This window comes from Aspergillus ruber (assembly GCF_000600275.1).
Source record: "Aspergillus ruber CBS 135680 unplaced genomic scaffold scaffold00021, whole genome shotgun sequence".
Lineage (NCBI taxonomy): Eukaryota > Fungi > Ascomycota > Eurotiomycetes > Eurotiales > Aspergillaceae > Aspergillus > Aspergillus ruber.
Genome location: NW_024467317.1, coordinates 259,566 through 284,332, shown reverse-complemented (window position 1 = coordinate 284,332; position 24,767 = coordinate 259,566). Strand labels below are relative to the sequence as shown.

The 24,767-nt window shown below is 46.9% G+C and overlaps 14 protein-coding genes across 14 annotated transcripts; 7 read left to right on the top strand and 7 right to left on the bottom strand.

Moving 5' to 3' along the window:
- Positions 1-852: 852 nt before the first annotated feature.
- EURHEDRAFT_532167 (mitochondrial distribution and morphology protein) lies at positions 853-3,202 on the bottom strand. The gene is made up of 2 exons (XM_040787212.1): positions 2,225-3,202; positions 853-2,171 (listed from the first exon to the last, which is right to left on the bottom strand). Exons 1-2 carry the CDS (start codon positions 3,039-3,041, stop codon positions 889-891), a joined length of 2,100 nt encoding a protein of 699 aa, XP_040637187.1. The 5' UTR covers positions 3,042-3,202; the 3' UTR covers positions 853-888.
- A 238-nt stretch (positions 3,203-3,440) lies between these two features.
- EURHEDRAFT_404264 (pre-rRNA-processing protein PNO1) lies at positions 3,441-4,348 on the top strand (the record flags this gene model as incomplete). Its single annotated transcript, XM_040780298.1, has 3 exons — positions 3,441-3,522; positions 3,575-4,221; positions 4,292-4,348. The coding sequence occupies 3 exons, from the start codon at positions 3,441-3,443 to the stop codon at positions 4,346-4,348; spliced, it is 786 nt and encodes a 261-aa protein (XP_040637186.1).
- Positions 4,130-5,547, bottom strand: prs3 (proteasome core particle subunit beta 6). The gene is made up of 3 exons (XM_040782393.1): positions 5,310-5,547; positions 4,289-5,251; positions 4,130-4,218 (listed from the first exon to the last, which is right to left on the bottom strand). The coding sequence occupies exons 1-2, from the start codon at positions 5,405-5,407 to the stop codon at positions 4,564-4,566; spliced, it is 786 nt and encodes a 261-aa protein (XP_040637185.1). The 5' UTR covers positions 5,408-5,547; the 3' UTR covers positions 4,130-4,218; positions 4,289-4,563.
- Positions 5,548-5,654: 107 nt separating this feature from the next.
- On the top strand, positions 5,655-6,936 carry EURHEDRAFT_524676 (HCNGP domain-containing protein). The gene is made up of 3 exons (XM_040786934.1): positions 5,655-5,858; positions 5,911-5,962; positions 6,018-6,936. Exons 1-3 carry the CDS (start codon positions 5,784-5,786, stop codon positions 6,632-6,634), a joined length of 744 nt encoding a protein of 247 aa, XP_040637184.1. The 5' UTR covers positions 5,655-5,783; the 3' UTR covers positions 6,635-6,936.
- Positions 6,937-7,156: 220 nt separating this feature from the next.
- On the top strand, positions 7,157-8,227 carry pre4 (proteasome core particle subunit beta 7). Its single transcript, XM_040782392.1, has 3 exons — positions 7,157-7,321; positions 7,381-7,528; positions 7,591-8,227. Exons 1-3 carry the CDS (start codon positions 7,292-7,294, stop codon positions 8,193-8,195), a joined length of 783 nt encoding a protein of 260 aa, XP_040637183.1. The 5' UTR covers positions 7,157-7,291; the 3' UTR covers positions 8,196-8,227.
- A 52-nt stretch (positions 8,228-8,279) lies between these two features.
- On the bottom strand, positions 8,280-9,576 carry EURHEDRAFT_414314 (fumarylacetoacetate hydrolase family protein). The gene is made up of 3 exons (XM_040782391.1): positions 9,440-9,576; positions 8,578-9,299; positions 8,280-8,520 (listed from the first exon to the last, which is right to left on the bottom strand). Exons 1-3 carry the CDS (start codon positions 9,452-9,454, stop codon positions 8,388-8,390), a joined length of 870 nt encoding a protein of 289 aa, XP_040637182.1. The 5' UTR covers positions 9,455-9,576; the 3' UTR covers positions 8,280-8,387.
- Positions 9,577-9,772: 196 nt separating this feature from the next.
- On the top strand, positions 9,773-10,159 carry EURHEDRAFT_460178 (succinate dehydrogenase assembly factor 1; the record flags this gene model as incomplete). The annotated part of the gene is made up of 3 exons (XM_040784629.1): positions 9,773-9,853; positions 9,923-9,954; positions 10,036-10,159. The coding sequence occupies 3 exons, from the start codon at positions 9,773-9,775 to the stop codon at positions 10,157-10,159; spliced, it is 237 nt and encodes a 78-aa protein (XP_040637181.1).
- A 520-nt stretch (positions 10,160-10,679) lies between these two features.
- Positions 10,680-11,309, top strand: EURHEDRAFT_404259 (Hsp20/alpha crystallin family protein; the record flags this gene model as incomplete). The annotated part of the gene is made up of 1 exon (XM_040780297.1): positions 10,680-11,309. The coding sequence occupies one exon, from the start codon at positions 10,680-10,682 to the stop codon at positions 11,307-11,309; it is 630 nt and encodes a 209-aa protein (XP_040637180.1).
- Positions 11,310-12,500: 1,191 nt separating this feature from the next.
- On the bottom strand, positions 12,501-14,723 carry EURHEDRAFT_404258 (uncharacterized protein; the record flags this gene model as incomplete). The annotated part of the gene is made up of 1 exon (XM_040780296.1): positions 12,501-14,723. The coding sequence occupies one exon, from the start codon at positions 14,721-14,723 to the stop codon at positions 12,501-12,503; it is 2,223 nt and encodes a 740-aa protein (XP_040637179.1).
- A 1,087-nt stretch (positions 14,724-15,810) lies between these two features.
- On the top strand, positions 15,811-17,584 carry EURHEDRAFT_504193 (ATG3/ATG10 family protein). The gene is made up of 5 exons (XM_040785808.1): positions 15,811-16,306; positions 16,398-16,529; positions 16,595-16,816; positions 16,869-17,501; positions 17,573-17,584. The coding sequence occupies exons 1-4, from the start codon at positions 16,136-16,138 to the stop codon at positions 17,082-17,084; spliced, it is 741 nt and encodes a 246-aa protein (XP_040637178.1). The 5' UTR covers positions 15,811-16,135; the 3' UTR covers positions 17,085-17,501; positions 17,573-17,584.
- EURHEDRAFT_459876 (U2 snRNP complex subunit MSL1) lies at positions 17,211-17,933 on the bottom strand (the record flags this gene model as incomplete). Its single annotated transcript, XM_040784611.1, has 3 exons — positions 17,211-17,501; positions 17,573-17,786; positions 17,860-17,933. 3 exons carry the CDS (start codon positions 17,931-17,933, stop codon positions 17,211-17,213), a joined length of 579 nt encoding a protein of 192 aa, XP_040637177.1.
- A 276-nt stretch (positions 17,934-18,209) lies between these two features.
- Positions 18,210-19,971, top strand: EURHEDRAFT_414307 (WD40 repeat domain-containing protein). Its single transcript, XM_040782390.1, has 4 exons — positions 18,210-18,513; positions 18,579-19,165; positions 19,232-19,472; positions 19,530-19,971. Exons 1-4 carry the CDS (start codon positions 18,291-18,293, stop codon positions 19,568-19,570), a joined length of 1,092 nt encoding a protein of 363 aa, XP_040637176.1. The 5' UTR covers positions 18,210-18,290; the 3' UTR covers positions 19,571-19,971.
- A 3,442-nt stretch (positions 19,972-23,413) lies between these two features.
- Positions 23,414-23,930, bottom strand: EURHEDRAFT_149776 (uncharacterized protein). The gene is made up of 2 exons (XM_040777784.1): positions 23,767-23,930; positions 23,414-23,697 (listed from the first exon to the last, which is right to left on the bottom strand). Exons 1-2 carry the CDS (start codon positions 23,847-23,849, stop codon positions 23,529-23,531), a joined length of 252 nt encoding a protein of 83 aa, XP_040637175.1. The 5' UTR covers positions 23,850-23,930; the 3' UTR covers positions 23,414-23,528.
- EURHEDRAFT_149711 (uncharacterized protein) lies at positions 23,803-24,680 on the bottom strand. Its single transcript, XM_040777783.1, has 3 exons — positions 24,518-24,680; positions 24,272-24,470; positions 23,803-24,141 (listed from the first exon to the last, which is right to left on the bottom strand). The coding sequence occupies exons 1-3, from the start codon at positions 24,625-24,627 to the stop codon at positions 24,013-24,015; spliced, it is 438 nt and encodes a 145-aa protein (XP_040637174.1). The 5' UTR covers positions 24,628-24,680; the 3' UTR covers positions 23,803-24,012.
- Positions 24,681-24,767: the final 87 nt, after the last annotated feature.

The following is a 24,767-nucleotide window of genomic DNA, read 5'->3' as shown; positions in this document are numbered from 1 at the left end:
TTCTTTTGAACTGAACCGACCGGATAAAACACCACTTGTATAACCTCCAGAAGACAAATAAAGAGAGCGGGAAAGAGAGAAAGCGACTGTGAAAGTAAAGAGACAGACAGGAAAGAAAAAGACGGAAATTTCGGGGAATTTCCCTCTCTTTTCTTTTTCTTTTTTGGAGATTGGGGAAGAACCACCGACTAACTAAGAGCAGAAGTACATTATTCAGGAATTTTTTTTGGTCTCGTTTGATTAGAATAATGATGACGGAGTAAATGCGAAGATCCCACCAAAGAAAAGAGGGAAAGGGGGGAGGATAACTATAGGAATAGGGGTAACTAAATTCTAACTCTACTTTCCTACACGCTGCACCTCTCCCTTTTCGTTAAGACCTGAATTTTGGTTAATTCTACTCCCCTTTTCCTGGATTTTAAGGACCATAGAAGTTCGTACATGACTGCAGGGCACGGAGCATTGACAGTTTTACTGACAGCTCACGGAGCAGCGCATAGACCAACACCCAGTACGGAGAATATTGTATTGTCTGCATCGCTTCGGAGTATGACCTAGACCATCTCGATAATAATAGAATTCTATGAGTACACAGCACACATCTATCCCATTAGACAGTGGCTGAAAAGAAAGTTGGAAGAGAAGAGAACAACTGCAGAAAATCAGAAAACGCCCTTTTTGTTTTGCTTTTCGCCCTCGTGAAATCGCAGTAAGACCCATTCAAACCCAGTGTAACGCCGTCAGTCATTATATGGCAGAAATAATCATGCAATATTCCCAGCCATTCCCATAAAAATGGCCTGGGCAGCAAGTTGGAGCGACCAAAATCCAACTTTTTTGAAACGTCGTTTGCGCGCTTGGTCGTCTACCACATCTCGTGCGAAGCCATCATACGCCTGGTTGACCTGTCAGCAAGACAAAGTAGTGAAAGTGGGGGGAATATAGGCTTACCGCGGCAGAGAGATCGTCCATCAGACCACTATCAAAAGTGGTCCAACTGCCATCAAAGTCCCCAACGCGTTTGACAAGGCGGCAATTGACGGGGATAAAAGTCCGCCGGGAATTGATGTACGCGACAATGGGCCGTATAAGCGCGTTGTTAATATAGGAAAGATCCCGTGTGAAGATAGGGACCACAGCTCTAGCATTGTTGAGATGAATTCGAAGGTCGGTGACTAGGAACCGTCGATCTTCATTCGCAGTGTCTTCCTTGGACACATCTGCATCTGGCGACGCAGGGTCGTACCGGTTGGAGGTAACTGTTGCCTCCAACCGATCATAGAGATCAGTCATCACCTTGGCTAAACTCTCGTCATTCTCCGCCGGGAACATAATGTCCGCGACAATGTCAACAGTTCCCTCATGTATCCATGAGAATGGCCCCTGCACTCCACGGTTCAGATGGTCTATATTCAACCCATCGATACGGATCCGGCTGTGTTTCTTCCACGGACTCGGTTTGCCGTCTTCCTCTAGGCCGTTGCCCAACTGTGCGCCAGTGAAGCCGTGTGTTTGTCGCGGATGGATAGTGAACAGAGAGTTATCGAATGACCCTGACATCATATTCGCCGATAGAAAATCATAGAATAACCATTGCTTCCTTAACTGAGGAAGATCGCAGGAGAATATGCTGACAGAAAATGGCCGGAAATTATCGGGTTGGTAAATTGTGACCAGTACATCATCCATTTTGAACCGGTCGATTTCGAAATCTCCAGGGTGATGCTCGTGCCGGTAGGACTTGGGATCTAAGTTGACATCTGACCAATGGACATGTCTACGGTCAACGACTCCTCGAATGCCCTTAACATCAACATCACGCAAAAGGCCCTTTCCGTTTATCCATTTCGTGAACGACAATGTCACATTTACTGATTCGATGGATATGTCAAACTGGGTATAGTTCGTATCCTCCTCGTCGGGAATCGTTCGCTGGTCAGATGCGTCGGCGGTCGGTTGTTCGCTGAGAGCGGCAGCTGCAGCCACTGCCGCGGCTGTCTTCGACGAGCCTTTGCTGACATCTCCAGTCCCCAGTCCAGGTCGTCGCGAGACAAATACATTCTTGAAAGTGATAACACCATCCTTCCATCTGGGCACAATAGCAGATTCGAAGACGACTTTCACACCGGACGATTTCGTAAGGTAATTACCTATCCATCTAGCCAAGGTCTCTGTACGGTTTTAGCTTCCCGATATTTGATGAATAAGATATTCTGAAACGCACCTTGAGCAAAAACAGTGTTTATCGCAATGATAAGTAACGAAAAGAAAGTTGTTGTTCCCAAGACTACCCAAACCACATGGCCTAAGAAGACCCACGAAAAAAGGGCCGCGATTTCATCCAGATTGAAAGGTCGAACACTTCGGATCGAAAACCACTTGAATCGTACCTTGAGCCTGGACCAAAAGCCAGTTGCTGCCGCTAAAAGTTCTTCTTTTGTGGGCCGTTGCAGATGCGGAATGTGCGGTATATGTGGTAAGCGGTCGATAAAATGACGGTTAAATGATCCCAGTTGGTGCCCATAGGTGGATTTCTCCGCCTGGCGATTCTTTTGAATCTCATCTCCAGTCCGATCTAGGTTTGTTGAGCCAGACTTGTTATTGCCTGACTTGAAAGAGGGGTCCCTAGGAGACTCTCCTTTTAGCCGGTCATCCTTGTTTGTATGAAGTCCTCGCTTCCAGACATTTCCTGTAAGGTTGCAAAGAAGTCTTCTATCGAAATGATAGCTTCTATGTGGTAATAATTTGTCGGGACCAATTACACATGTCGCTCCGGTTTCCACTGCTGGCGAGCTAGGTGAAATTCCAAGGGCAAAGAAGCCCCCAGAAGCAAATCTTCTTGTGATTTGCGTTGTTCTTCGAGGAGGCAACGATGATGTGTTTCTGGCCTGTCGTCTGAAGAGGAATTCGCAAGAGAATTGGGCCGAGTTCGGTGTGTCAGATATAAAACGTAAGCGACCTGCCCGTAAAGGGCGACCGAATAATGGATTTGCTGCCTCCCAGAAGTTAGTGTATAACTTGCGTCCAAAATTGCCTGCCATGATCGCCGTCACATCATGAATCTATAAAACGAGAAAATGAAAAAGTAGAGCTCGTTAGAGACACCCGACAGAAGCCATAGCAGTTGAGCAGCTTCGAGGATCTGAGAAAAAGGAGTTGTTGAAATTGAAAGCAGGCACAAACGTAACTGGCGACGTTAATGGCAAAGTGTATATAATTTGCCCGATGCTAGAACAAATTTCCATGAAATCATCCCGCACCACCGGGAAATGTTTGTCTTGTTTGCAGCCGTATTGACACACTTATTTTTTTTTTTCACTCCGCCTGATAAAATCCGCGATAACAGATTTAGTTATTACCCCTGTAGGCGCCGCACATTTTTTTTTTTTTTTCTCAAAACGATACTGGTATACATTGTTATTTTCTATAGTGGAAAGGAAATGCCGGCCCCAACAGCACTCCTCAGGCGCCCTGAGGAAATGGCGTCTATGGAAGCCTCAACAGCAGCCCCTCGTGTCCCAAGTTCGTTGCGACCAGTGCCTCATACATCCGAGTTTCAACTAACGGTTTTCAGACCAAGATGATGAAATTTTGATTGATGCACAAGATTGTGCCGAGAATGATCTCTCGAATAACCCTCCTACGGTACCGGTCCAGGACTCGGAAATGCGCATTGATGAAGAGGGTCGCCCCGTTTTTACGCCAGAGACGAACACCAACAGCGTATATCGCGTCGAAACTCGAAAAGTGCCAGTACCACCGCATCGTATGACGCCTCTGAAAGCAAATTGGCCAAAGATATATCCTCCACTCGTTGAACATCTGAAGTTGCAAGTGCGCATGAACATCAAGAACAAGGCAGTTGAATTGCGTACCTCGAAGTTTACTACGGACACGGGAGCCTTACAGAAAGGCGAAGACTTCATTAAAGCTTTCACCCTTGGGTTTGATGTCGACGATGCCATCGCGTTGTTGAGGTTGGACGATCTGTACATCCAATCCTTTGAATTGAAGGACGTCAAGGGTTCATTGAATGGCGAACATATTGGCCGTGCAATTGGTCGGATCGCAGGAAAAGACGGAAAGACTAAATTCGCAATCGAGAATGCGAGTCGGACACGTGTGGTTCTCGCAGACCAAAAGATCCATATCCTTGGCGGATTCAAGAACATCCACATCGCTCGGGAGGCTATTGTTAGCTTGATTTTGGGTAGTCCTCCGGTAAGTGATCGCGCAAATGACAGGTGAATTGTTATCGTTCCGAGCTGTTACTAATGTCTATGATCAACAGGGCAAGGTTTACGGTAACCTGCGTACTGTGGCATCACGCATGAAGGAACGTTTCTGATGAGATCAAAATGTAGTTTTCTTTTCTTCTTTTCTTGGTTGCAGCATGATGAAATTGGCGTTAAGGGCTCACACGACATAAGGGATTGAATAAGATATGCTACTGATGTTATGATATGGTGTAAAAGATATACCTTCATTGACATATTCGTGATTCTACTGAAGATTGATCACATCCAATTAATAAAACATTGATGACCACCGGTAATGGTTTCCTTAATCCTTCTTCAGAGGGTGGTAAATCTCCTCTATCCCGCTTTTTGTAACAAGCAACATCTGAAGTCCGTCACCGACCTCAATGTGTCTTTCCACAGCACTAGTGAACGCATCCCGCACGAGCTGTTCGACTGTGTCCCTTGGGAGAGGCTCCGGCTTCTTCGCCTCCAAAGCATGCCCTTCTCCGCTTCCAGGAATGTACTGGTTCTTGCAATTCACTTGGTTGTCCAGGAACGGCATAATCAGGCTTGCAGCAGATCCAGCCGCTCTGCACTGTTCTCTTTCATACGAGCCAACGGGATCGTAACTGTACAATGCTCCCTTGCCCTCGTCGTCCAATCCTGCTAGGATGGCCTGCACGTAATAGGGGAAGAATCGTTTCTGATAAAGGATAGTCGAGAGCCGCTGTGCACATGCTGACACAGACATAGGCTTTCCATGCTGGTATCTGTACATCTTCACCACGGCATCAAGTCGTTCTTTGAGAGCTTGACCATCGGCAGCAAAACCGACAACCGCTAGGAGGATGTGGGCACCCTCTCCAGTCTCATCATCCCCGCCAATCTTGAATACTTTCGGAACGTAGCGAGAATTGATATTGTATCCTGCAACGGAACGAGTATCGCCGGCAAGGATCGCAAAATCGGAACCTGAGATGCCCAAAGTTGAGCCACCGTTGTCGGTATACCTAGGGTCGGCAAGTTAGTTTTCCATTTCATGAAAAGAGTTAACTATTTGTCACATACGGGTAGAAGGAGTGTTCTTTGTTGGGAACACTAGTTGGCTGAGAGAAGGAATATCCGACACCCTCATTCTGAGGTTGGTAACCCAGAAGCGACGTCATTTCCGGTGCGATAATCGGATTTGGAGAGATGTCAAGAGATTATTCGACAGAAGAGAGGAGCAGATTCTTTTGGTGAAGTCAATACAGCGTTCTGCTTTCGCGTGTCCTTTTGTTTGCGGGGAGGACCAGGTGGCTTTGGGACTGATGGATTGCTCTCACTTCTGACGCGATGCTGGAGCAGCTGTCTTTTGCTTACCTAATCCTACAGCTTCCGCCAATATCTACCTAGAACTGTCACCAATGCGACCAATATTTGGTCTTCTTGGTACATTTGCTCCATCAGTTTTGAAACATTGAATCTACCACTTATACCGAGAAGTGTCTAGACGCTCTATACCCAGAACCGCCATTATTCGGGCCTTAATTTGGAGACGCTATGCTTGGGCTTGGTGCATATCAAAGCAGTAGCGAAGACGAAGGAGAAAACGAGACCCCTTTAACGGCGCCTAAGGTATAGATTAACAGAACTCGAAGACCTGCTCGCTCGTTAACGCAATTTCTAGCATAGGACTAAGGAACAACCTGTTCAAGAGCCACAAGTCGCAGATGTTAATGGTATGTCCCCGATACATAGCTTAGAGGTTACCAATTACAATACTAATTTTTAAAGCACCCAAAACATTGGAAAAGAGAAGTCTTATCCCAAAAATAAACACGAATGCGAAGCCAGTCGGACCGGTTCTTGGGCCTTCGCATCCTCAGGGACCACATGTAGCAAGCGGGGGTTTCCTCGACGGCCCATCTTCTCCCTTTTCAACATCTCTCGCATTAACACACGATTTAACACTCCCTCCTGTCCCAAATCTAGATATACCGTCATCTCCGCCAGGCTCCCCTAATCCCAAGGCAAATGCCAAGTTCGCGCACTTCTTATCATTAAAAAAACAGGGTACACATTTTAATGAGAAACTTGCCGGCTCCTCTTCACTCAAGAATCCGAACTTGCTCACGAAGATGATGAATCATGCGGGAATCAATGATGAAACGCAATACTCTACTTCACTACCTCCCGACCTTTGGGATTTGTCCAATTTACCGAATTGGGGTTACAAGGAGGAACTCTTAAAGACACAGAAAGAGATCTATTACAAAACGGAAGAGAAACGGTTTAGTGGCCAAAGAGATTCTATTGAATTTGTGTCAGGGACGTCTGAAGGCAGTGGCCGGTCGAATTTGTCAAGTTCAAAAACTAAAGCGAATGCTGCCGGTAGAGGTGCGAAGTCTTGATCCAAGCCATTGCAAAGCCAGACCAAGTAGGGTTTGGCTGCCGGAGCTAGGTCTTTTATCTATGTTATTGAACTACAACCTGTCGGAACCGAGAGCATGAGTTGCAACATCTACCTGTGGCTGATGCCAACCCGAGGATAAACCTAAGTGATAGCAAAGTGAAGATGTTCCAATAGCTTTGGCGAACATCTAAAATCTAGCACCTAATCTGAAAACAATGTGATATTATCAAAGGAAATATACACTAGGAAGAAGCAAAATAGAGGGTTGGTAGAATACAGTGGCTGCAATGATCCGGGCAGAATGATGCACCATGGTTTGCACATATGTACCAGTCCAGTGACAATTATTGTAGAATCCTATACTCTGTCGATATAAGGGGTATCCTGATAGTTCGTATGTCTTGGAAAAAAGACAAAAAGAGCGAACATATCACGTGCTTGAGCTCCGATAGGCGCGCGGAGTTCCGCCGCCAACGCCCAGCAGTACCACAGCTAACGTAACCAAGAGAGCTCCGTCACCTAGCTTGAACTTGAACAGTGTATCGCCTTTTCAACCTTTTTGATCGACCATCAAGGATCTTCTTCTCTTCTTTCCCCTTTTTCCTACTATTTTGCTTTATTCCTTTAAACCCTGTTAGAGACCGCGTTGTGCAGCATGAACCACTTTCCGGAATCCTGGGGTCGAGTAAGAGCAGCTAAACCATCGCATAAAGGTCTATATCGCTGATATGAGTGTACTTGAAGCCCAGAAATGACATATATGGAGTTTACAACCCCTCATTCCTACAGACCACTGGCCCGAAAGCCCACACTCAGTCTCCCGCTGTGACCGGGACGTCAGTGATCGCGGTCAAGTTCAACGGAGGCGTTGCGATTGCGGCCGACAACCTGGGTACGTTGGAATCTTCAATTCACAAATACTGGGCATTTCTGATGATTGGCTCTCTCGCACAGCATCTTACGGGTCTCTCGCTCGGTTCACCGATGTTAAACGACTTCGAACCTTTGGAGATTCCGCTGTGGTCGGATTTGGTGGTGACGTGTCTGATATGCAATATATCGACCGTCTCCTAGGATCCATCGATATCAAAGAAAATTACTCGGCTCATGGCAACCTGCTCAACGCAAAGAACCTCCACACCTACCTGTCGAAGGTTTTCTATAAGCGCCGTTCTGAATTCAACCCGCTTTGGAATCACGTCCTGGTTGCAGGCTTCGATGGGAATGGACAGCCTTTCCTCAGCTCAGCAGACCTGCTTGGTACCACTTATTCAGCCCCTCATCTGGCGACCGGCTTCGGTGCTCACCTTGCCGTCCCAATTCTCCGTCGACTGTTCCCGGAGGAGAAACCCATCGAAGAAATCAGCAAGGAGCAGGCAGTGGCAGCACTGAAGGAGTGTATCAAAGTTCTGTGGTATCGGGATGCGCGCAGTCTCGACAGTTACTCGATAGCAGTGATCTCAAAAGATGGCATTGAGGTGAAGCAAGATGAGAAGCTTGAAGCCCAGAGCTGGGCATTTGCTGAGTCGATCAAGGGATATGGCGCTCAAACTGTTTAGGTCTTCCCCCCGCCTCCCCCCCCTCCCCCCTTTCTTTTTCCCAGACATTTGCAAGAATCCAATTAATAGGAAAAGATGTTACGAACCCCAAATCAGTATGGTTGCCTTATGCTTTGCGTGATATTACCAAGAATAGTACTATATTGGGTAACTAAAATATACATTGGAGCTGCCCGAGTTTACTTTCTGTGTCTAAAGTTTAGGCAATGGCTTCTCGTAGACGACCTTGTTGACGCACGATCCTACACTGTCAAGCGAGACCTCAACCTGATCTCCGTCCTTTAACCAAAGTTGGGGCTTACGACCCATGCCCACGCCTTGGGGACTGTCAAGCATATGAATGAGCAGCAATTCGCCAACAATGACTGCGATAGACACTTACGTTCCGGTGAAAATCAGATCTCCGGGCAACAAAGTTGTCCCCTTGGACAGGAACGACACGGTTTGAGCCACATGGAAAATCATGTCCTTAGTCGATGACGACTGAACGGTTTGACCATTCAGTTTGGTCAAGATCATCAATGCATTGGGATCACGGATCACATCCGTGGTCACGATACCAGGACCAAAGGGTGCCCAGCCATCGAAGCTTTTACCCAGGGCCCATTGCCCTCCTCCACGCTTGATCTGCCACTCTCGGTGCGAGACATCATTACCCACTGCATACCCAAGCACATAGTCTAAAGCTCGATTCTCAGGCACGTCCTTGGCCAGCTTGCCAACAACAATAACAAGCTCACACTCGTAGTCAAGTCCCTCATCATTTTGCACCAAATAAGGCACGGGAATGTCATCAGTAGGACCCCCGATCGAGGGGACAGGTTTGTAGAATAGCACGGGGTACTTGGGGATGGGCAAGTTGGACTCCTTCGCATGCTGCTCATAGTTCAACCCTAGGCCGCGCACTGTGCCGATATCTCCTCTTGCCAGAGGGGCCAGGAGTAATTTCACCTCAGCTGTTTGGTCTGTGACTTGGTGTTGTCCGAAGATGTCACCCTTGATCACCTTTGCTTGAGTCGCTTTGGAAATGTCAGTCACGCCGGGAGGGAGGATGGCATCGCCGTAGTAGACTTGGCCGTCTTTGGCCAGGAAGCGAATCAGGCGCTGTACAGAAACATTGATGGTCAGCATCTTGGTGCATTCTATTGGTGGCATCAGACATATGTTAAAGTCTCTCGCGGAGATAGTTGAACAGATTATACTCTACGTAGTAGCAGTAGTAGAGGTACAGTCAGTCGACTTACCGAGAAAGCAGGCATTTTTGCGTATATATCAGATTCCTGGATTTAGCTCAAATCAAGGGAAATGAGGTAGAAGGGCAAACTACGAAATACTGAACCATCTATCATATATATCCACGGAATCGGACACTGCTCCTCGGTCCATGTGCATCTCGGCCGGAAGAAGAGGAGTTCCCCGGCGTCCCCCCCCCAGTTTCCCGGAGACGGAGCAGAACGGAGCTACGGAACCAATGATGTAAGATAGTAGCTATTTTTTCTCTTTTTTTCTATCAGTCAATTCCAACCGAACAGAGAGCTTTTACTCTACATTCTCGCATTCTATCTCTATGTACATCAATGGCCCGATTGTCAGGTCTTCAACGAGATGTCTTATCTCTTTATCGGAAATGCCTACGGGAAATCCGGAAAAAGCCTGTGGTAAGCTCAGACTTACCAAACCCTAGACCAATCGAAAGGAAAACCTTGCTAATTTGTACGTCCGAACAGGAGTCACGGGATAACTTCAAAGCATATACTAGGTGCGTCTTCAGGCTTGTGTCTATTCAAGAGTCGCGAGAAATGTCGCAATCGCTTGAAACCAAAGTTAACAATGGCTGTAGGGCGGAATTCCAGAAGAATATCTTCATCGGCAAAAAAGACTTCACCGCGATCGAGTACTTTTTGCGCAAAGGCCAAAGACAACTCGAGATGTATTCGTCTCCAGGAATTCGCAATATCCGATAATAATCGAAGACATACTGTCAACAACTGACAGTCGTCGACCCCCGCGAGAAGGAGCTGTAAGATTGAACAGGGGTCATAGCGATATATGCAGCAAAAAGAATATCGACCTGAATAATCAATAAATAATCAAGAATGGTCGCGGGAGGTCGCATCGACGGATGGAGGTCATGTGACATCGAATTCCTAAATGTCACAGAAGGTTCCACAGGCTTCCCGTAGGACCTGGGCAGATCTTATCTTATCGGCCCGTGATCTCGAAGCATCTTGAGGCTTCAAGGGACAACCAGCACACGGTTCCTGACAATTCAATTTGATTCAAATGTACATGCGCGTGGGCTCTAGAATAGGGCTCGATGAATATAAAAATCATGGCTTGGGGCGCCCATTTGATTGACTTGTCTTCATCAACTATCTCATATCAGAATAACTGGTTCTACACTCTAACAGGAGCAAGCGACTACTCTTCTACTTCCAAAGCTTTAAGCCTTCCTTCCCTTAACATCCAAACAAGACAAACAAAATGGCATTCTTCCCACACTACACCACCAATCTGTCGCCTCTGCTCTACTTGTTGGACGACGACTATGATGTCCACCGCTCGACTAGTCCAGAGCACAACCACCACCACAAGCAATGCCATAACTATCGCCAGCCTTTCCCAGTTCGCTACTTCAGCCCGAACTTTGATCTGCAGGAAGTGAATGAGGCCTATTATCTTGATGGAGAGCTCCCCGGTGTTGATCCGAACCATGTCGATATTGGATTCTCTGATTCCCAGACGCTCGTGATCAAGGGTCGAGTAGAGCGGAATTACAATATGGTTGGGGAAAGCCAGCAATATGAGGGACAATCCTCTGAAGTCTCCTCTAACAAGTCGTACCAACCCACTGTCGAAGATGAGGACGAGGCGAACTACTCATCACCTGTGGCGACACCAACCTACTCTGAGAAGTCTGCTGCCGAGAAAGCTCAGAAGCCAGCGTACAAGTATCGACATTCAGAGCGTGCTATTGGCGAATTCCACCGAGTCTTTAATCTCCCTACAAGAGTTGACCAAGATACGGTCAGGGCTAGCTTGAGGAATGGGGTCCTCTCGCTGGTGCTCCCTAAAGAGCCGACACCGAAGATGAAGAAGATTCGGATTGAATAAAGGATTTCATATGTGGTTTGATATTTGCTGGATATCTGGAGTTTCCATTGCTATGCTTAATTATATGGGACTATGATATGGTTGGAGGATGGGACACCGCATTTATTTTCTCGAATCGACTTTCCCCATTTTTTCAAGACGCCATCTGGATTGCATCTATATTGCATGAACTATGGATTTTGTTAGAAGCGGGTTGCTTTTACTTTGCATTTTCATGAGTTATAGGTCTTTTTTATTAATAACTAGCATATCAATTAATGATCTGTCATATGGAGTCTTTCTCTCGATATTTCACTACATTAGACTAATGCACAAGTGGCCAACACATTGATACCTAAATCTAAAGTATAAAAAGTAGAGCATCGTGTTCGCAATACGAAACACGAGCTATGCCAGGGACCCCTGTATTCAGAAGCCCACCCCAGGTACCAACACATTGACAAATGTTTAAACGTGTCAAGTACTCAGTAGGTACAGGGCACTAGTGCTCCATACCGACATGCCGAGCAGATACGCGAGTATAAGTACGTACCCTGTTTTTACGGTAGATGAAACTTGAGCATAGATTGAATAGTACAGCGTGTATATTCTTTTATTCTCTTGTATATGCATATTTCTTTTCTTTCTTTTTTTTTTTTCATTTTGATATATTATTGCATTCAACAAAATGTAGTTGCTCTTAAACTTAGCAGATCCTTACAGTGTTGAGGCACATCGCATAGATATATCAATCCCAGACAACACACAATGATACCTTGGTTTGTGCTTAATGCTCTTTTTCAAATCATTCTGAAACTATCAAGACCTAGTTGGCAATCTGACAGATGCATGTTCGGCAGGGCGCTCGTTTAGACACCCCGTTAGGGCCTCACCGCTACATACTCGTTTGCTTTGTCACAATAGAAATCCCCAATAATAGTAATATTAATGTGTAGTATATACAAGTAGTCGCTGGCCATTCGGTCGATAACACAAGCGCTCATTAAATAGTAAGTAAAATTCGTAAACCAGACCGCTGACAGTTCAATAAAAATGGTGGTATATCCAAAATCCCGCCCTCTCCCAACGTAGCTGCATAACCATACCGTGAACTTTTGAACATTCGTATATACTAAAAATTTTATATGGAAAGGGTAACAAAGAAAAGAAAAGGAAAAAAAGGTCGTATCGCATGTTCTCCGGTGTCGTTATTCATTTGAAAATAAACGGGGAAGTAGACATGTTGAGACTCCGACGCTTGACAGGTCGAGCATATTTGGTTTGCTGTTCATCAATGCTTGGGTTCCTAACCCTGTTACAAGACCCTCCGGCTAGAGTCCCATAGTCCGTTTCTACCACGGGTTCCATTCGTTCCAGGAAAGAAATGGATTTCCGCAGGGCAAAATCAGTGCTATGCCTTGGCAACACAGATTTACCACCTAAGTTGTTGTTTGACTGATGGTAATGTTCGTTCACCATGTCAGCTCTAGTTTGTTTGGCCCTCGCCGTAGATGATCGGTGTATAGATTGGTTTTGAGGTCGATAATGGTCAAAGCGATTGTAGCCTGCTGTGTCTGCGTTGTTGAGGCGAGTATAGTCCCGAGTGTTATATATGCCCGGAACCCCAGGGATCCTTTGTTCCGTACCGGTAAAAGAAATTGATTGATGGCGCAACAACCGGGAAGAATTCAGAGCATGAAAGTTTTGATAGGGGTGGGACGCTCGGCCTCCAATACTGCTTGCCCGTCGCCTCTGAGGAATTGGCGCCTCGGTGGCGTCTTTGATAGAGGCCTCGAGGCTGTCCAACGGCCCAAATGGCCGAGAAAAAGACATAGCACGCCTGAGAGCCGTAGAATCTGCAAAACGGGGGCTCCAGAGCGGCATGTCCGGTTGTAACTGCTGCGATCTTTCATACCTAGAAACTTGACGGTTGGAATGGCGTCGAATCGGATCCAGGTAATTCAAGCCCAACGAGTTTTCGACGTGATCTCCGTGTCTTTCGAACCCGCAGCTGGTGGAGACCTTGCGAGACCCCCGGGATTGTCTGCCTGGTCGTTGAGAATCTATAGATCTCCTAGTAGGTTTATCTTGTGAAGAGCGGGCGGACGTAGTGGAACTGTAGCCACTGTCAGCTTTTGCGAGAGATTGCGAAAGCCTCTTTCGAGAGTGTGGCTTCATATGAGTCTTCCACAAAAGATTAGCGCCATCGTCGATCAGGCTCTTTTCGTTTGGTAATGATATTCCCTCATCCTCTTCTTGTGTAAGGAATGACGCGTGTCTTGGGATTGCTGCCATCGTTGGTGAACACTCAAAAGAAAATGGGCTTCCAGGAGCGTCTTCATTATCAGGCGAAGCAGAGATCTGAAGCATAGAAGTATCGCTACTTGTCGTCTTCCGTTTGCTTCCAGAGCTTGACCTATGACCGTAGACTTTTTGGCTATTGGTGTGGGTTGTAACTGTTGACTCTTTTGTACACACATCGTCCGAAGAGATCTCAGGTGACGTGCTGCGAGGGATATTCAAGCGCGTCCGATCACTGGAAGACGGAGATGCAGAGCCATTGACAACTCGCAAAGAACCCAACTTGAGCGCACCCAAATGGGTATACTCGAAATCGCTTGGAGTGTCCGGACGGGTAGAGGTAGAGGCAAAAATAGATTTCGCAGTTGTATCTTCGGTTTCGAGAAACGGTGGCTGTAATAATGTTTGTTTCTCAGCGAATCCGTCGGATGGGCTTTCGGGATCTTGGTTAATTGGCGGAGATAGTCTTCTGACGGATTGTCGTGATGGTTTCCTTGTAGCTACTCCGGGCCGCGTGAGAAGAGAGCGCCGGCGAGTTAGGGAGAACCGCTGATTATCCACCATGAAATACGTGTTGGAAGACGTGGCTTCCTCCAGCGCATCCTCGTAGATGGTGCCTCTGGGGCTCTGAGGAAGCGATTGAACTGAATAGGATCTTTTTGGTTGTCTCGGTGTATTGCCTGGTCGGAAAAAATCGCGTAAAGATTCTGGCTGAAAAGAAGCTCTTCGGGTTGGCCGAAGGGAAGGCCGCCTGCTCATGGAGGCGGTGGTGTTAGGATTCGGATTCGGGAGATCATGGCGATGCTCGTCTGGATTTTCTTCAGCGATTGGCTTGTTCCTTGACCAAGCGGAGACTCTTCGTAGTGACTTTGATTGAGACGGCGCAGAACGAAGCGATTGTGGCAGGGGAGCATGGTAATTTGATACAGACGAATTGACAGGGACAGAAGCATTGTTCAGTGGATCTTTCCGAGGAGCAGAACGAGGCGACACCGGGGACGCGGTATTCGAATCCGTAGGCCGTGATTTGCGATTGATAGGGCTGAGGAATGACACCTTCTTTGTCAACGGCTTCGACAGACGATTCGTACGGCGACGCCCAGATCGGCTTGGGATGGAGTGGAAGCTTCCCATGGCGTCAATGCGATCAAGATGGAATCAGGATCCACTTCTTCCTCTGGGACTTTCCGGATGGGACATGCGCAGCATGAATGATAAGTACCCAAGAATAGTTGATCTCAGGGGGCGGCGTTGGAAGGCCAACAAGACCAGTGATCTAGAGCTTCCACCTGGGAAGAGCAGCGTATAGAAGCACCTGGAAAACGGAATAAGAGGTTTTTTTCTTTTCTCAAATAAAAATTGAGGAAAAGAAGAATGGGTATCAAAAGCTAAACATCCGAAACAAGAAAAGAAGCAACGAAGATGGCACGCAAAGAACAAGAAAACAGAGTCATAAATGAAATAGGATTGGAGCACAAAGAATCTTGAGGGGCTATAGAAGGGGGAAGAGTAAGCTACATAAGAAGCTAAACCAAGGGGTGGGTAGAAAGACCCATGGCGCCATGATCTAGCTCCACGATGCACGAAAACACTTCAACCACGACGGATGCGTCCTGATCCACCGGGAGCTGCAAAGAGCATGTACAGCCTGACAATGCGGTCGACTGGGGTATCAGAACGCCATGGAAGCATTGCAGATTATGCAGATGTCGCTGGTAACGCTGTTGCGGCTGCTTCTGTTGCTTCTGCTGCCCTTGAGGGGAAGAGAATGATGAAACCTAACACGTCGTAGCATTTGAGTAATGATGTGCCCTCATTATCCCACATTCAATGGATGTAGACCAGCAGGTTATCGAGATTTCATTTTCCCGTTTCATCCAAGATATGCAACAGACCGCGTCTTGGTGTTGTTGCGCCGCAAGCAGCGGGACGGATGCATAATAGGGTATGTCGATAAGACGGATAATCAGTCTTTGTAACGATCAGCCACTATGGCGAAGCCGGACAGGACCGATAGACCCGGGGGGAACGACAGTTCTGCAGATCAGCCACAGGGACGAGTAATCTTGTGGTAGAGGGAAGACGGAGAGAGAAAGGACGAGCGGAGCGTCATTCCACTGCCTTACCGCATTCGGAAATAATGTGACTTCACCGCCCCCCTCCGTCTGCGGCTAACTAGGAAACCTTAGTTAACTTTTTACTACTTGCAACTATTACTTCTGCTGCGGCGACTATGTACGATTGCTATCCCTTCAATCACCTCTAACGTCAGTCGTCGTGTCGGTTACTGCAACTGGTTGTTATTGGGCTCAATTGCTTTGTTGTCAATTTCCGAGGACGAATGGGTGGCCACATACCACTTTGATACACTTCTCGAACAGTACAAGAAGCGCAAAGACATACACGAACAATACAGAGTGACGACTGTCAGGCTCGTGGCTGACGGGTTTAGCGGCGCTGTGCCTCACTTCTGTCGGTCAATCGTGTCGGATGATACGGTCTCCCCGGAGTACACCGCGTCTTGACAAGTCGCATGGACTTCGGAGATGGCGTCTCTTACTCCTTCTAGACCGAGCCAAGAACCCTTGATGGGCTTCCCTTTTCTGAAACCAGATGAATTTGACTATGGGTGTCGTGTCTTATGCGACCGATTCCACGCATGGCAGATCTCAAGTTCGGACACAGGGTTGTCGATTCGGTTTGTACATCAACAGGTAGTTCGTCTTCCCTTTGCAGGTCTGTCTAAAAGTAGAAAATTTCCCTACCGATTGTTCTCTCTCTTAATTAATTTAAATCTCGGTCTACTAGACAAGTGATTCGATGCTCAAGATATCACGGCATATTGAAAATATCGGTGTTCACGGCGAAGAAAATGCATTAGTGTATGAGCCCGAGAATCTTCAAGAACTGCAGCTGGAAGACGATTCCGAACATGATCCTGTTCGTGAACACTGGGCCCTAAATATACAGTACATTTGATTTGGCGTCTTCTGACTAGTGACCAGGAAACTCTCATTCGTGCAATCGAACCCAATGCATCCTTACAGGTGGATTATGATATCGCCCTCTCTCCCACGTATCAAGTTCCCGTCCTGTACTTCACGTTACGGTGGATAAATCACAAAGGTCCAGTGCTCGGAATAGACGTGGTTTACCAGTACTTGGTGCCGGACGAGTATCGAAAGCAATTGAAGAGTGTCGGTATTATAGGTGGTATCAGTTTCGATGTAGGTGCCATGTGCTCGGTTCCAGACCGCTTCACGACTCACATCTCAATAGTATCATCCAATAACTGGCGCGCCCACCTTTTTCGTCCATCCTTGCAATACTGCGGATGCCATGAGACACATCGCAGGGGGGCAGGATGTCACACCCGAGACGTATCTCGTCATTTGGCTCGGGTTGGTAGGACATTGCGTTGGCTTGCATATGCCGTCTGAGCTTTTTGCAACGGAAGCAGGTGCAAGAACCACAGAACGCCTTGGACAACAATAACTTTTGAAGCAGACAGAGTAAAAGTCATCTTCGCTCTTCTCTTTTCTTTCATTTGTCTCCCCTTTCCCTTTGCCCTCTCTCCGTCCCCCCCTGAAATCGGCCACACACGAACGTGGTGGACCCATATTAATCTTCATCCGACGATGCTTCCATTGGAACGTCGCTATCCTCATCCATCGGTGTCTCCTCATCACTTTCTTCCTCGCGCTGTCGCTTAACTCCTTGGGCTGCTTGTGCCTCACCATTGACTCCACTAGTGGGCTTAGGAGGCAGCGCTGTCGATCCGGGAGGACCGCTGAATATCGATTTCTGCAGGTCTGTCGAAACGCCGCCGACTGGGGCAGTCGGAGCCGGGAGGTTGTACGTGCCACGTAGTCTAGCAAGGACATCCGAACTTCCCTTGGCATAAACGATTTTCTAAGAAAAAAAAAAAAAAAAAAGTAAGCGAGGCTGATTTTTATATAAGAGCACAAGTAAAGATAGCATACCATTTCTTTACCAAAGAACTCAAACCCCTGGAGAGCCCGCATAGCTTGTGTACTAGCCTGGATATCTTTAAACACAATATGGGCTTGACCGCGCATCTTAGCTGTCTTCATGGCGACAACATCCAAGACAACTCCGTAGGTAGAAAAAAGGGTATAAAGCGATAGTCGCAGGTCGTGTTTCCGAATCTTATCTGGTAGGTTGGTGCAGTACAGTCTGCGAAGATTGTCAGAATTGCCTAATTATCCACATCGAAGAATAACGGAATGAAAGGAAGGAGAATACTGACGTTTGGTTTGGAAAACCAGCTCCAGGAGCTTTGTTTTGTGTATTATTACGCGTAGGTATAGCTTTTGTAGCCATTTTCGGGGACCCTCCAAGGACGAACGCAAGAGACTTCGATAGGTCTATCGCAGAGATAAAATTTGATTACGTGAATGAAGAAAGGAAATAGGACCCGTTAAGAAGTTGTCCCTAAGCGAAAGATTGGGTTTTGTTGCTGCTGCTATTGCTTGCCTGTCTCTACCTGGAGTTCCGTCGCGAGAGAAAACTAGCTTGACGTTCTACGTATATGGTCATGTGACTTATTATCTAATCTCATGGCCCGCGTCATAATAATAGTTGTACATACGGGGTTCTCTCCACTAATAATTCATCCCCTTAAACACCAAGCAACAGCTGAACGACAGTAGAGAGCTCCTCCTGTCGTCTTACTTTACAATGGCCACCCCGCAAGCTCACCACCTCTTTCATAATCCCATTGCTGACCATTCGTTCTCTTCGGACAAGCAAACGCTTGCCGTTGCGCGGGATAGCAATGTGGAGCTCTACCAGACAGCAGGCAACAAGTTTTCCTTGACTGATGAGCTGAAAGGCCACGAGAAGACTGTTACAAGCGTTGATATTGCGCCTAACAGTGGAAAGATTGTTACTTGCTCTCAAGGTACTTTTGCTTCACAGCAGGTCCTCGAAAGGGTGCGTATGCTAACTTCCTGACCACCCCTTTAGACCGGAACGCATACGTCTGGGAACAAACTCCTTCTGGTTGGAAGCCGACATTGGTCCTTCTTCGGATCAACAGGGCCGCGACGTTTGTGCGGTGGTCTCCGTCTGAGCGCAAGTTCGCTGTTGGCTCAGGAGCTCGTGTGATCTCGGTTTGCTATTTTGAAGAGGAGAACGACTGGTGGATTTCGAAGCACTTAAAGAAGCCGATTAGGAGCACCATCACTACTCTTGCTTGGCATCCGAACTCTGTGCTTCTCGCTGCTGGATCGACCGATTCCCATGCTAGAGTTCTCTCGGGCTTTATTAAGGGGGTTGACACTCGTCCAGAACCAAGCGCCTGGGGAGAGCGTCTCCCGTTCAACACCATCTGCGGCGAATTCCTGAACGATTCAGCCGGATGGATTCATGGTGTGGGCTTTTCACCAAGTGGAGATGCCCTCGCTTTTACTGGCCATGACAGCAGTATCACGGTCGTGTACCCGAGTGCTCCGGAACAGCCTCCTCGAGCAATGCTGAACATCCCCACCCGGCTCTTGCCGTTCAACTGCCTTATCTGGAACGGGGAGAATGAGATTATTGCTGCCGGTCATGTAAGTTCACTTTACTTTTTTATGTCTCTTCCCACTATTTATGTATACTAATTAGACGACGCGTAGGACTGCGAACCGTATCGCTTCCAGGGCGATGAGAGTAGATGGAACCTCATTGGACCAATTGAGAGCAAATCTGGAGGAGGTGCTGGGAGCGTTCGAGAGGATACTGCTCTCAACATGTTTCGTCAGATGGATCTTAAGGGCCAGACGCAGGCTGATACCCAGCTTAAAACGACCCATCAGAATACCATCAGCACGATCCGAGCTTATGAGGATGCGAACGGTGCTGTCAGCAAGTTTAGCAGTAAGAAACCCCTTCATCAACACAGGCATACAGCTTACGGCTAACAATTTATTATAGCTAGCGGAGTTGATGGCCGTGTGGTCATCTGGTCTATCTAAGTCCGAGCGTATTAAATACGATTGGGATTAGTGGCCACTGAAAGGGACAAGATACTCTCTACTATGCCAAAAGATATACCTAGATTTGAGTAGCACATACAAGGCTTATTTTGATGCACAAAACACTGCATACCCGTAGCTGCTCTATAACCGGTCTAACCCAAATAGGAATGACACAGCTACCCCGGATTCTAGTATCGACCCACATGTCACGGGATCGCGCTGCATTTCGATTTCTGTCTTTCTCTCTTCAGTTCTCATCTCTTCTATAGCAACAATGTGCAGTCTGTCCTTGGTATTCAGGTGACAAAACCCGACAATGAACTCCAGTGTTAGGAATAAGAAAACAAAAATTGACTACTTCTGATTCATCGTCATGGTACTTCTTCACTTGATTTTATTTCTCCCTCGCCGGTATCCTTACTTCCCTTACTTCAGAACGGTGAAATATCACTCACGGATAAAAAAGGATTTTCCTCATGGGTATCTTTGATATTCTTGGAAATTGAGCATGCCTTGATAATATCCTGTATTGTGTCGGTCATTGCTCAAAGCTGTGCATCACAGCAACACCTCTCCCCAGCCCCTAGCTTCGGTCTCCCAATACTGCATTTGATACTGCTATGGCATCATTAAACATTAAACATTCTTGGGCATCCCCCGCACTCCCTTTCCAGTTAACTTGATATTCGATACCTGTTCGGCCCGCGACCGAATACCATCAAGCAAATTGCATTATTCTACATGCCTGGACTACTCCTAGATGCGACGCTATATACCTCCTTGCTATAGGATTTTGCTAATGCGTGCTTCTTTGCAGACAATGTCATACTCTACCTTTCTGTGATGTCTTCTGTCCATAGTAGTAGAGCTAGGCTCTCAATAAGGAGTAACGGGAGGGCCTCTAAAACTGGAGATCCAATGAGAACAACCTGCATTCAAAAGGAGCAATCTTGATCAGCGTCTATTACCCGAAGATGTGGTTATGCTCAGTCGGAGGGTTAGTAGGGCATAGGAAGAGTGATAGCCAGGGTTGCTCCACCCACGGCCACCTGTTTGCTGTGATGTGATGATTCTCCGGCCATGACTAGTAAAAGTATCCCTATTCGGAAGATAAGAGGTCGTGCCATTTTTGGCAAGATATGATCTCATGGCGCTATTTGCGATTGAGTTCACAAACTTCGAGAGCGGGCGATCCTGATCAGCAGCCACCACCTTTAAACTCTTAGACTATTTACTATATAGACCCGAGATCATCAATAAAGCCCATTCGGAAACTTTAAAAGTCAATTGCACGTTCCAAGAGCCTTTCCGTGATCAGCTTCATGAGATGCATTCGATAGCTTGACAATTAACTTTGAGGGTATTCATCACAGCAGATCCTCATTTCTTATTCACCCACGTGGCTGTGCCGGCCATTCAAAGCTTGAGCAAGGTCAGGGGGATGTCCGTAAGCACTATGTGCGAGGCCGGCTCTCTCTTCTGGTGTTCCCTCTTGTTGATTATTGAATCAGTAGTCTCCGACGTACCAGTGTGAAGTTGAATGGTGGGCAGCCCTAGTTCCTCCCTGATGTGCATACAGTTTAGAGTGAGATACTGATATATCACTTAGGCAACTATGTTAGTTTCTTTTGAATACCTTCTATTATTGAGTGCTTATATAGTAAATGGTCTACGTCAAAGTACAGCTGTCTACAATAGTAGCCACTGAGTCTGAATTGGTATACTCTTGATTTGGTATGTGAGCGGCCAGATAAATATTAGATGTTTGGCATGAAGCCGATAATATGGATCCTGTACGCGTCTCTGGCATGCTACTTAGACTTGAATAATAGTAATTGACACAGGCATAAGTCAATAGCGTTCAACACGGAGGTCTCTACAAAAGGCCAGACTCCGTCCAAACCAAGACCGCGCGGTTAGCTCTTAGACCACTGCCACGAGCCCGTTGCAATCACTTAACTAAGCAGATGGATTTCACAAAACGGCTCAATAGTGGAAACAAGAACGCACCACAATCCTCAGTACTATCGAAGCACCAAAATGATGCAGGGAATCATGGATAGCGAGGCAGTTACATACAAAACCCAAGATCCACAGGAAAGGAATCTGGACATGCCCAGGCACCATTTCAAGCTTCTTCCGACAAAGTTGAAAAGACAACAATGTATTTGTCCAAATTTGAATGTGTTGCCCAATAGCTGGGTGGAATTACGAGACTCGATTCTCTGTCCTGCTTCTCCTTTACCTCCTGTCTTTTCTCTGACAAGTGTAAGAAGACCCTGTTCATATGCTACCTTCTTGACCTTCTCGATATTAAGGCCTTTAATAGGAATGTCTAGGGAGGCTCTTGAAAAGGTCAAGAATCAGACTTGATACTCTCTGGTTATCTCTCCTTTCGTTTCCAATGAGAATTGAGATGAGCTGAATATTTGACATGTAAATTATCATAGCGCCGAGGCGCTATAACGCTCCAGCTAAACATATCGTGCAACCACAGCCATTGTCCAAGAACATGACCACGAAAATGTCCCGATGGTCCATGGCATGCCGCCAGTGTACGATTAGGAAGCAATAGATATAATATTAATATATATCCCAGTTAGGTTAGCACAGTCATCATTAATACTCTCTGTTCAAACAAATTCTATCATCCACATGTTATGCGGAACGCGCTGGAGCATTTAACATTAACGAGTGAGATACGGCCGTCACTCCGGACTCAGTCTTGTGACCAGCCAGCGATAAATGGAGTCCTATTGCAGGGTATCGTCATCAAGGGGCCCTTGCCGACAGTGTGTCATTAGCCCTATTGTACCGAGCATTAGCATGAATGCGATCTACGAACCTTTTAAGACATAACCCGGTGGCACCAATTATCCGGTTTCCGTTGCCTTTCTGTCGCTGGGGCGCCTAAGCTAACTCATTCGGTGGTCGATTACACCTCTACATTCAACTTGCTTGCAGGCTGGCCGTACAGCAAAGGCGGAGTCAATAAACTTCCATCATATTCGTATGGCATGTACGTCGGATCAGTGAACCCGGATATTCCAGGCCCGCTCATCTTGGGTGGGTATGATCGAAATCGGGTCCTCAGCAAAATCGGCTCCCAGAATGTTGATATCGCGAATGGGAAGGACAAGCTCAGAAGTGTCCTACAAGATATTAGCATCGGGATTGCCCCGGAAGGTTCATAGTTCGGTTATACCAGCAAGACTGGACTGTTTAGACAAGAAATATTCTCTAGGAGCAATTTAACCACTGGCTCTTTGCACGCTGTGAAGCGATGGACAACAGAGTTTCGCCGTCTTCGTCCTCGGCGTCCGGTCTTTCTCTTCGCGCCAGGAGATGCTTCGCCATCTCGTAGTAATGTCTCATAGTGTGCATCAGCGGGGTTCGGCCCATTCTATCCGCATGATCTGGCTCAGAGACTTTCTTGGCCATTGCCTCATTTCAGGCTTCTGCTGCAGATATTAGAGGAGTGTGGCCTGGCCTGTTATTCCTGTCCTTCCCAGGTGGTGCTGCGCAGTCGATAGAGGTATGATCCGCCAAGTCTATTGTCTCTATATCAGCACTGACTTCGAGAAGGATTTTGACCATTTCTTTATGATCCATCACCACTGCATGATGGAGTGAGGTTTCCGATCCCGTAATGCGTATCAGGCAAGATGCGAGCCCAGTGTCTCTCAAAGTACTCTTGCCTTGTATAGTGAGCCAATCGGACAACATGGCTTTGCTCACCAACCGTCACAAGGCCTGCACAGACAGTAACCAGGCCCTCTTTTTAAACGACACTTGGAAAGATTCCTATTCACCCCCGTAGGAAACTTTCAACATCTTCCGTGTGGGCACGAATCTCGAGAGTCGATCTCCCGCTAAACAGTCCCGCGATATCTGAATTGCCCCTGGACATCGCAAAACAGATCGAACTCATGCTCCTTCTGAAGTTCGAACAGCTCTATGAGAAACTTCTTCCGAGAGTCGCCTGGAAGTTCGCCCTCATCCATTGCATTAATAACAATGAAAGACCGTGAGAACTCCAATATAGCAGTCTAGGGCAGTCTGAATATTTCCAGAGTGAGCCGTGTACCTGAATCAAAACTCGCTTCATAGAGCGTCTCCTTATCCTTGGGAATAGACGGTAATTATTGGATTAACTGTCGTAGGATAACGGTAAACAAACCATCGAGACTCACCTTCTCCCTGAAATTACAATAGAAAAAAAAAAAAAAAAAAACCACATTAACCCCAGCTTATTGCAAATTCTCTTGGACCTCATTGATCACAACTGACATGAAGATGGTCTTGCCTGTATCTACCAGTAGTCCAGGACAAAATAGCGTGCGTTGGTCGGCGTGCCGTGATCTTGAGTTATCCAGTTCTTGAATTTCTTGGTCTCCAAGAGCCAGGTCTCGGTGCCTTCTTGCACTCGACCGAACAAGTCAGCTTGCTTGTCCGCATGGTTTATTGGAGAAAGCCATTTGAGGATATCTTGCCGCCTCTTTTCGTCTTGGTGTTGAACAAGCTGGTTGACTCCCTGCTGAGTGATGACTGCTAGGTCTTTTGTTTCCCTGTTCAATTGGTTATTCATCTCGTTGAGAAAGAGATTGAACGTATTAATGTTTGCCGAAACCCGTTACCGAAATACATCTATATTTCTTTCTGGTCACAAATCAATGTCTTCCATACTCAACGACTTACTCTCCTGACGCCATTAACATTAACATCCTTCCCAGTCGGACCTATGTCATGATATTTGACGAGAGTGCGGTTCAGCCCACCTAGCAGATCGCGGTGGCCTTTCAAGATATCGTTTAGAGCTTGCTTCTGCTGATCCTTTAGATTATCACCGAGATCTTGATCTTCAATATCACGTAGCATATATGACAATCGCTTGACACTAACAGCTTGTCAGTTTCATCCAAGATTCCAAGTTATGCGACTTACTCGTCCGAAATGACTTTATACTGGCCTGGCGCATCTGTAGGTTGCTTCCGCACTGTATCCACCAGCTTCACAATGACAAGAAAATACCCCACGCCATAGCTGAAGCTCATTGTGACATTCAATTCTAGCTCAACAGTGGGATGAGGGGCGCGTAGTGCGGCTGACGCTTGGGGGCTAAGCCAGGCGGCTCAAGCGGAATTGGACAAAAGTCCTTTGACACCATGTGACTGATACTAGGCCTTAGTAACTT

Bases quoted from the DNA above. Each gene is read 5' to 3' on its own strand.
- EURHEDRAFT_532167 (XM_040787212.1), bottom strand. From the start codon at position 3,041: ATGGCAGGCAATTTTGGACGCAAGTTATACACTAACTTCTGGGAGGCA. The intron at 2,172-2,224 runs GTGCGTTTCAGA...AAAACCGTACAG, and splicing joins AAACACTGTTTTTGCTCAAG to AGACCTTGGCTAGATGGATA.
- EURHEDRAFT_149711 (XM_040777783.1), bottom strand. From the start codon at position 24,627: ATGAGCTTCAGCTATGGCGTGGGGTATTTTCTTGTCATTGTGAAGCTG. The intron at 24,471-24,517 runs GTAAGTCGCATA...ACAAGCTGTTAG, and splicing joins TATAAAGTCATTTCGGACGA to TGTCAAGCGATTGTCATATA. The intron at 24,142-24,271 runs GTAAGTCGTTGA...CCAATTGAACAG, and splicing joins ATGTTAATGGCGTCAGGAGA to GGAAACAAAAGACCTAGCAG.
- pre4 (XM_040782392.1), top strand. From the start codon at position 7,292: ATGAACCACTTTCCGGAATCCTGGGGTCGA. The intron at 7,322-7,380 runs GTAAGAGCAGCT...GTGTACTTGAAG, and splicing joins TTCCGGAATCCTGGGGTCGA to CCCAGAAATGACATATATGG. The intron at 7,529-7,590 runs GTACGTTGGAAT...TCTCTCGCACAG, and splicing joins GATTGCGGCCGACAACCTGG to CATCTTACGGGTCTCTCGCT.
- EURHEDRAFT_149776 (XM_040777784.1), bottom strand. From the start codon at position 23,849: ATGAGGTCCAAGAGAATTTGCAATAAGCTGGGGTTAATGTGGTTTTTT. The intron at 23,698-23,766 runs GTGAGTCTCGAT...TCTATTCCCAAG, and splicing joins ATTGTAATTTCAGGGAGAAG to GATAAGGAGACGCTCTATGA.
- EURHEDRAFT_414314 (XM_040782391.1), bottom strand. The intron at 8,521-8,577 runs GTAAGTGTCTAT...TATGCTTGACAG, and splicing joins GATCTGATTTTCACCGGAAC to TCCCCAAGGCGTGGGCATGG.
- EURHEDRAFT_414307 (XM_040782390.1), top strand. From the start codon at position 18,291: ATGGCCACCCCGCAAGCTCACCACCTCTTTCATAATCCCATTGCTGAC. The intron at 18,514-18,578 runs GTACTTTTGCTT...CCACCCCTTTAG, and splicing joins GATTGTTACTTGCTCTCAAG to ACCGGAACGCATACGTCTGG. The intron at 19,473-19,529 runs GTAAGAAACCCC...AATTTATTATAG, and splicing joins TGCTGTCAGCAAGTTTAGCA to CTAGCGGAGTTGATGGCCGT.
- EURHEDRAFT_504193 (XM_040785808.1), top strand. From the start codon at position 16,136: ATGGCGTCTCTTACTCCTTCTAGACCGAGCCAAGAACCCTTGATGGGC. The intron at 16,307-16,397 runs GTTCGTCTTCCC...TCGGTCTACTAG, and splicing joins GGTTTGTACATCAACAGGTA to ACAAGTGATTCGATGCTCAA. The intron at 16,530-16,594 runs GTTCGTGAACAC...ACTAGTGACCAG, and splicing joins ACGATTCCGAACATGATCCT to GAAACTCTCATTCGTGCAAT.
- EURHEDRAFT_524676 (XM_040786934.1), top strand. From the start codon at position 5,784: ATGCTTGGGCTTGGTGCATATCAAAGCAGTAGCGAAGACGAAGGAGAA. The intron at 5,859-5,910 runs GTATAGATTAAC...CGCAATTTCTAG, and splicing joins CCCCTTTAACGGCGCCTAAG to CATAGGACTAAGGAACAACC. The intron at 5,963-6,017 runs GTATGTCCCCGA...TAATTTTTAAAG, and splicing joins ACAAGTCGCAGATGTTAATG to CACCCAAAACATTGGAAAAG.
- prs3 (XM_040782393.1), bottom strand. From the start codon at position 5,407: ATGACGTCGCTTCTGGGTTACCAACCTCAGAATGAGGGTGTCGGATAT. The intron at 5,252-5,309 runs GTATGTGACAAA...TGCCGACCCTAG, and splicing joins AAAGAACACTCCTTCTACCC to GTATACCGACAACGGTGGCT.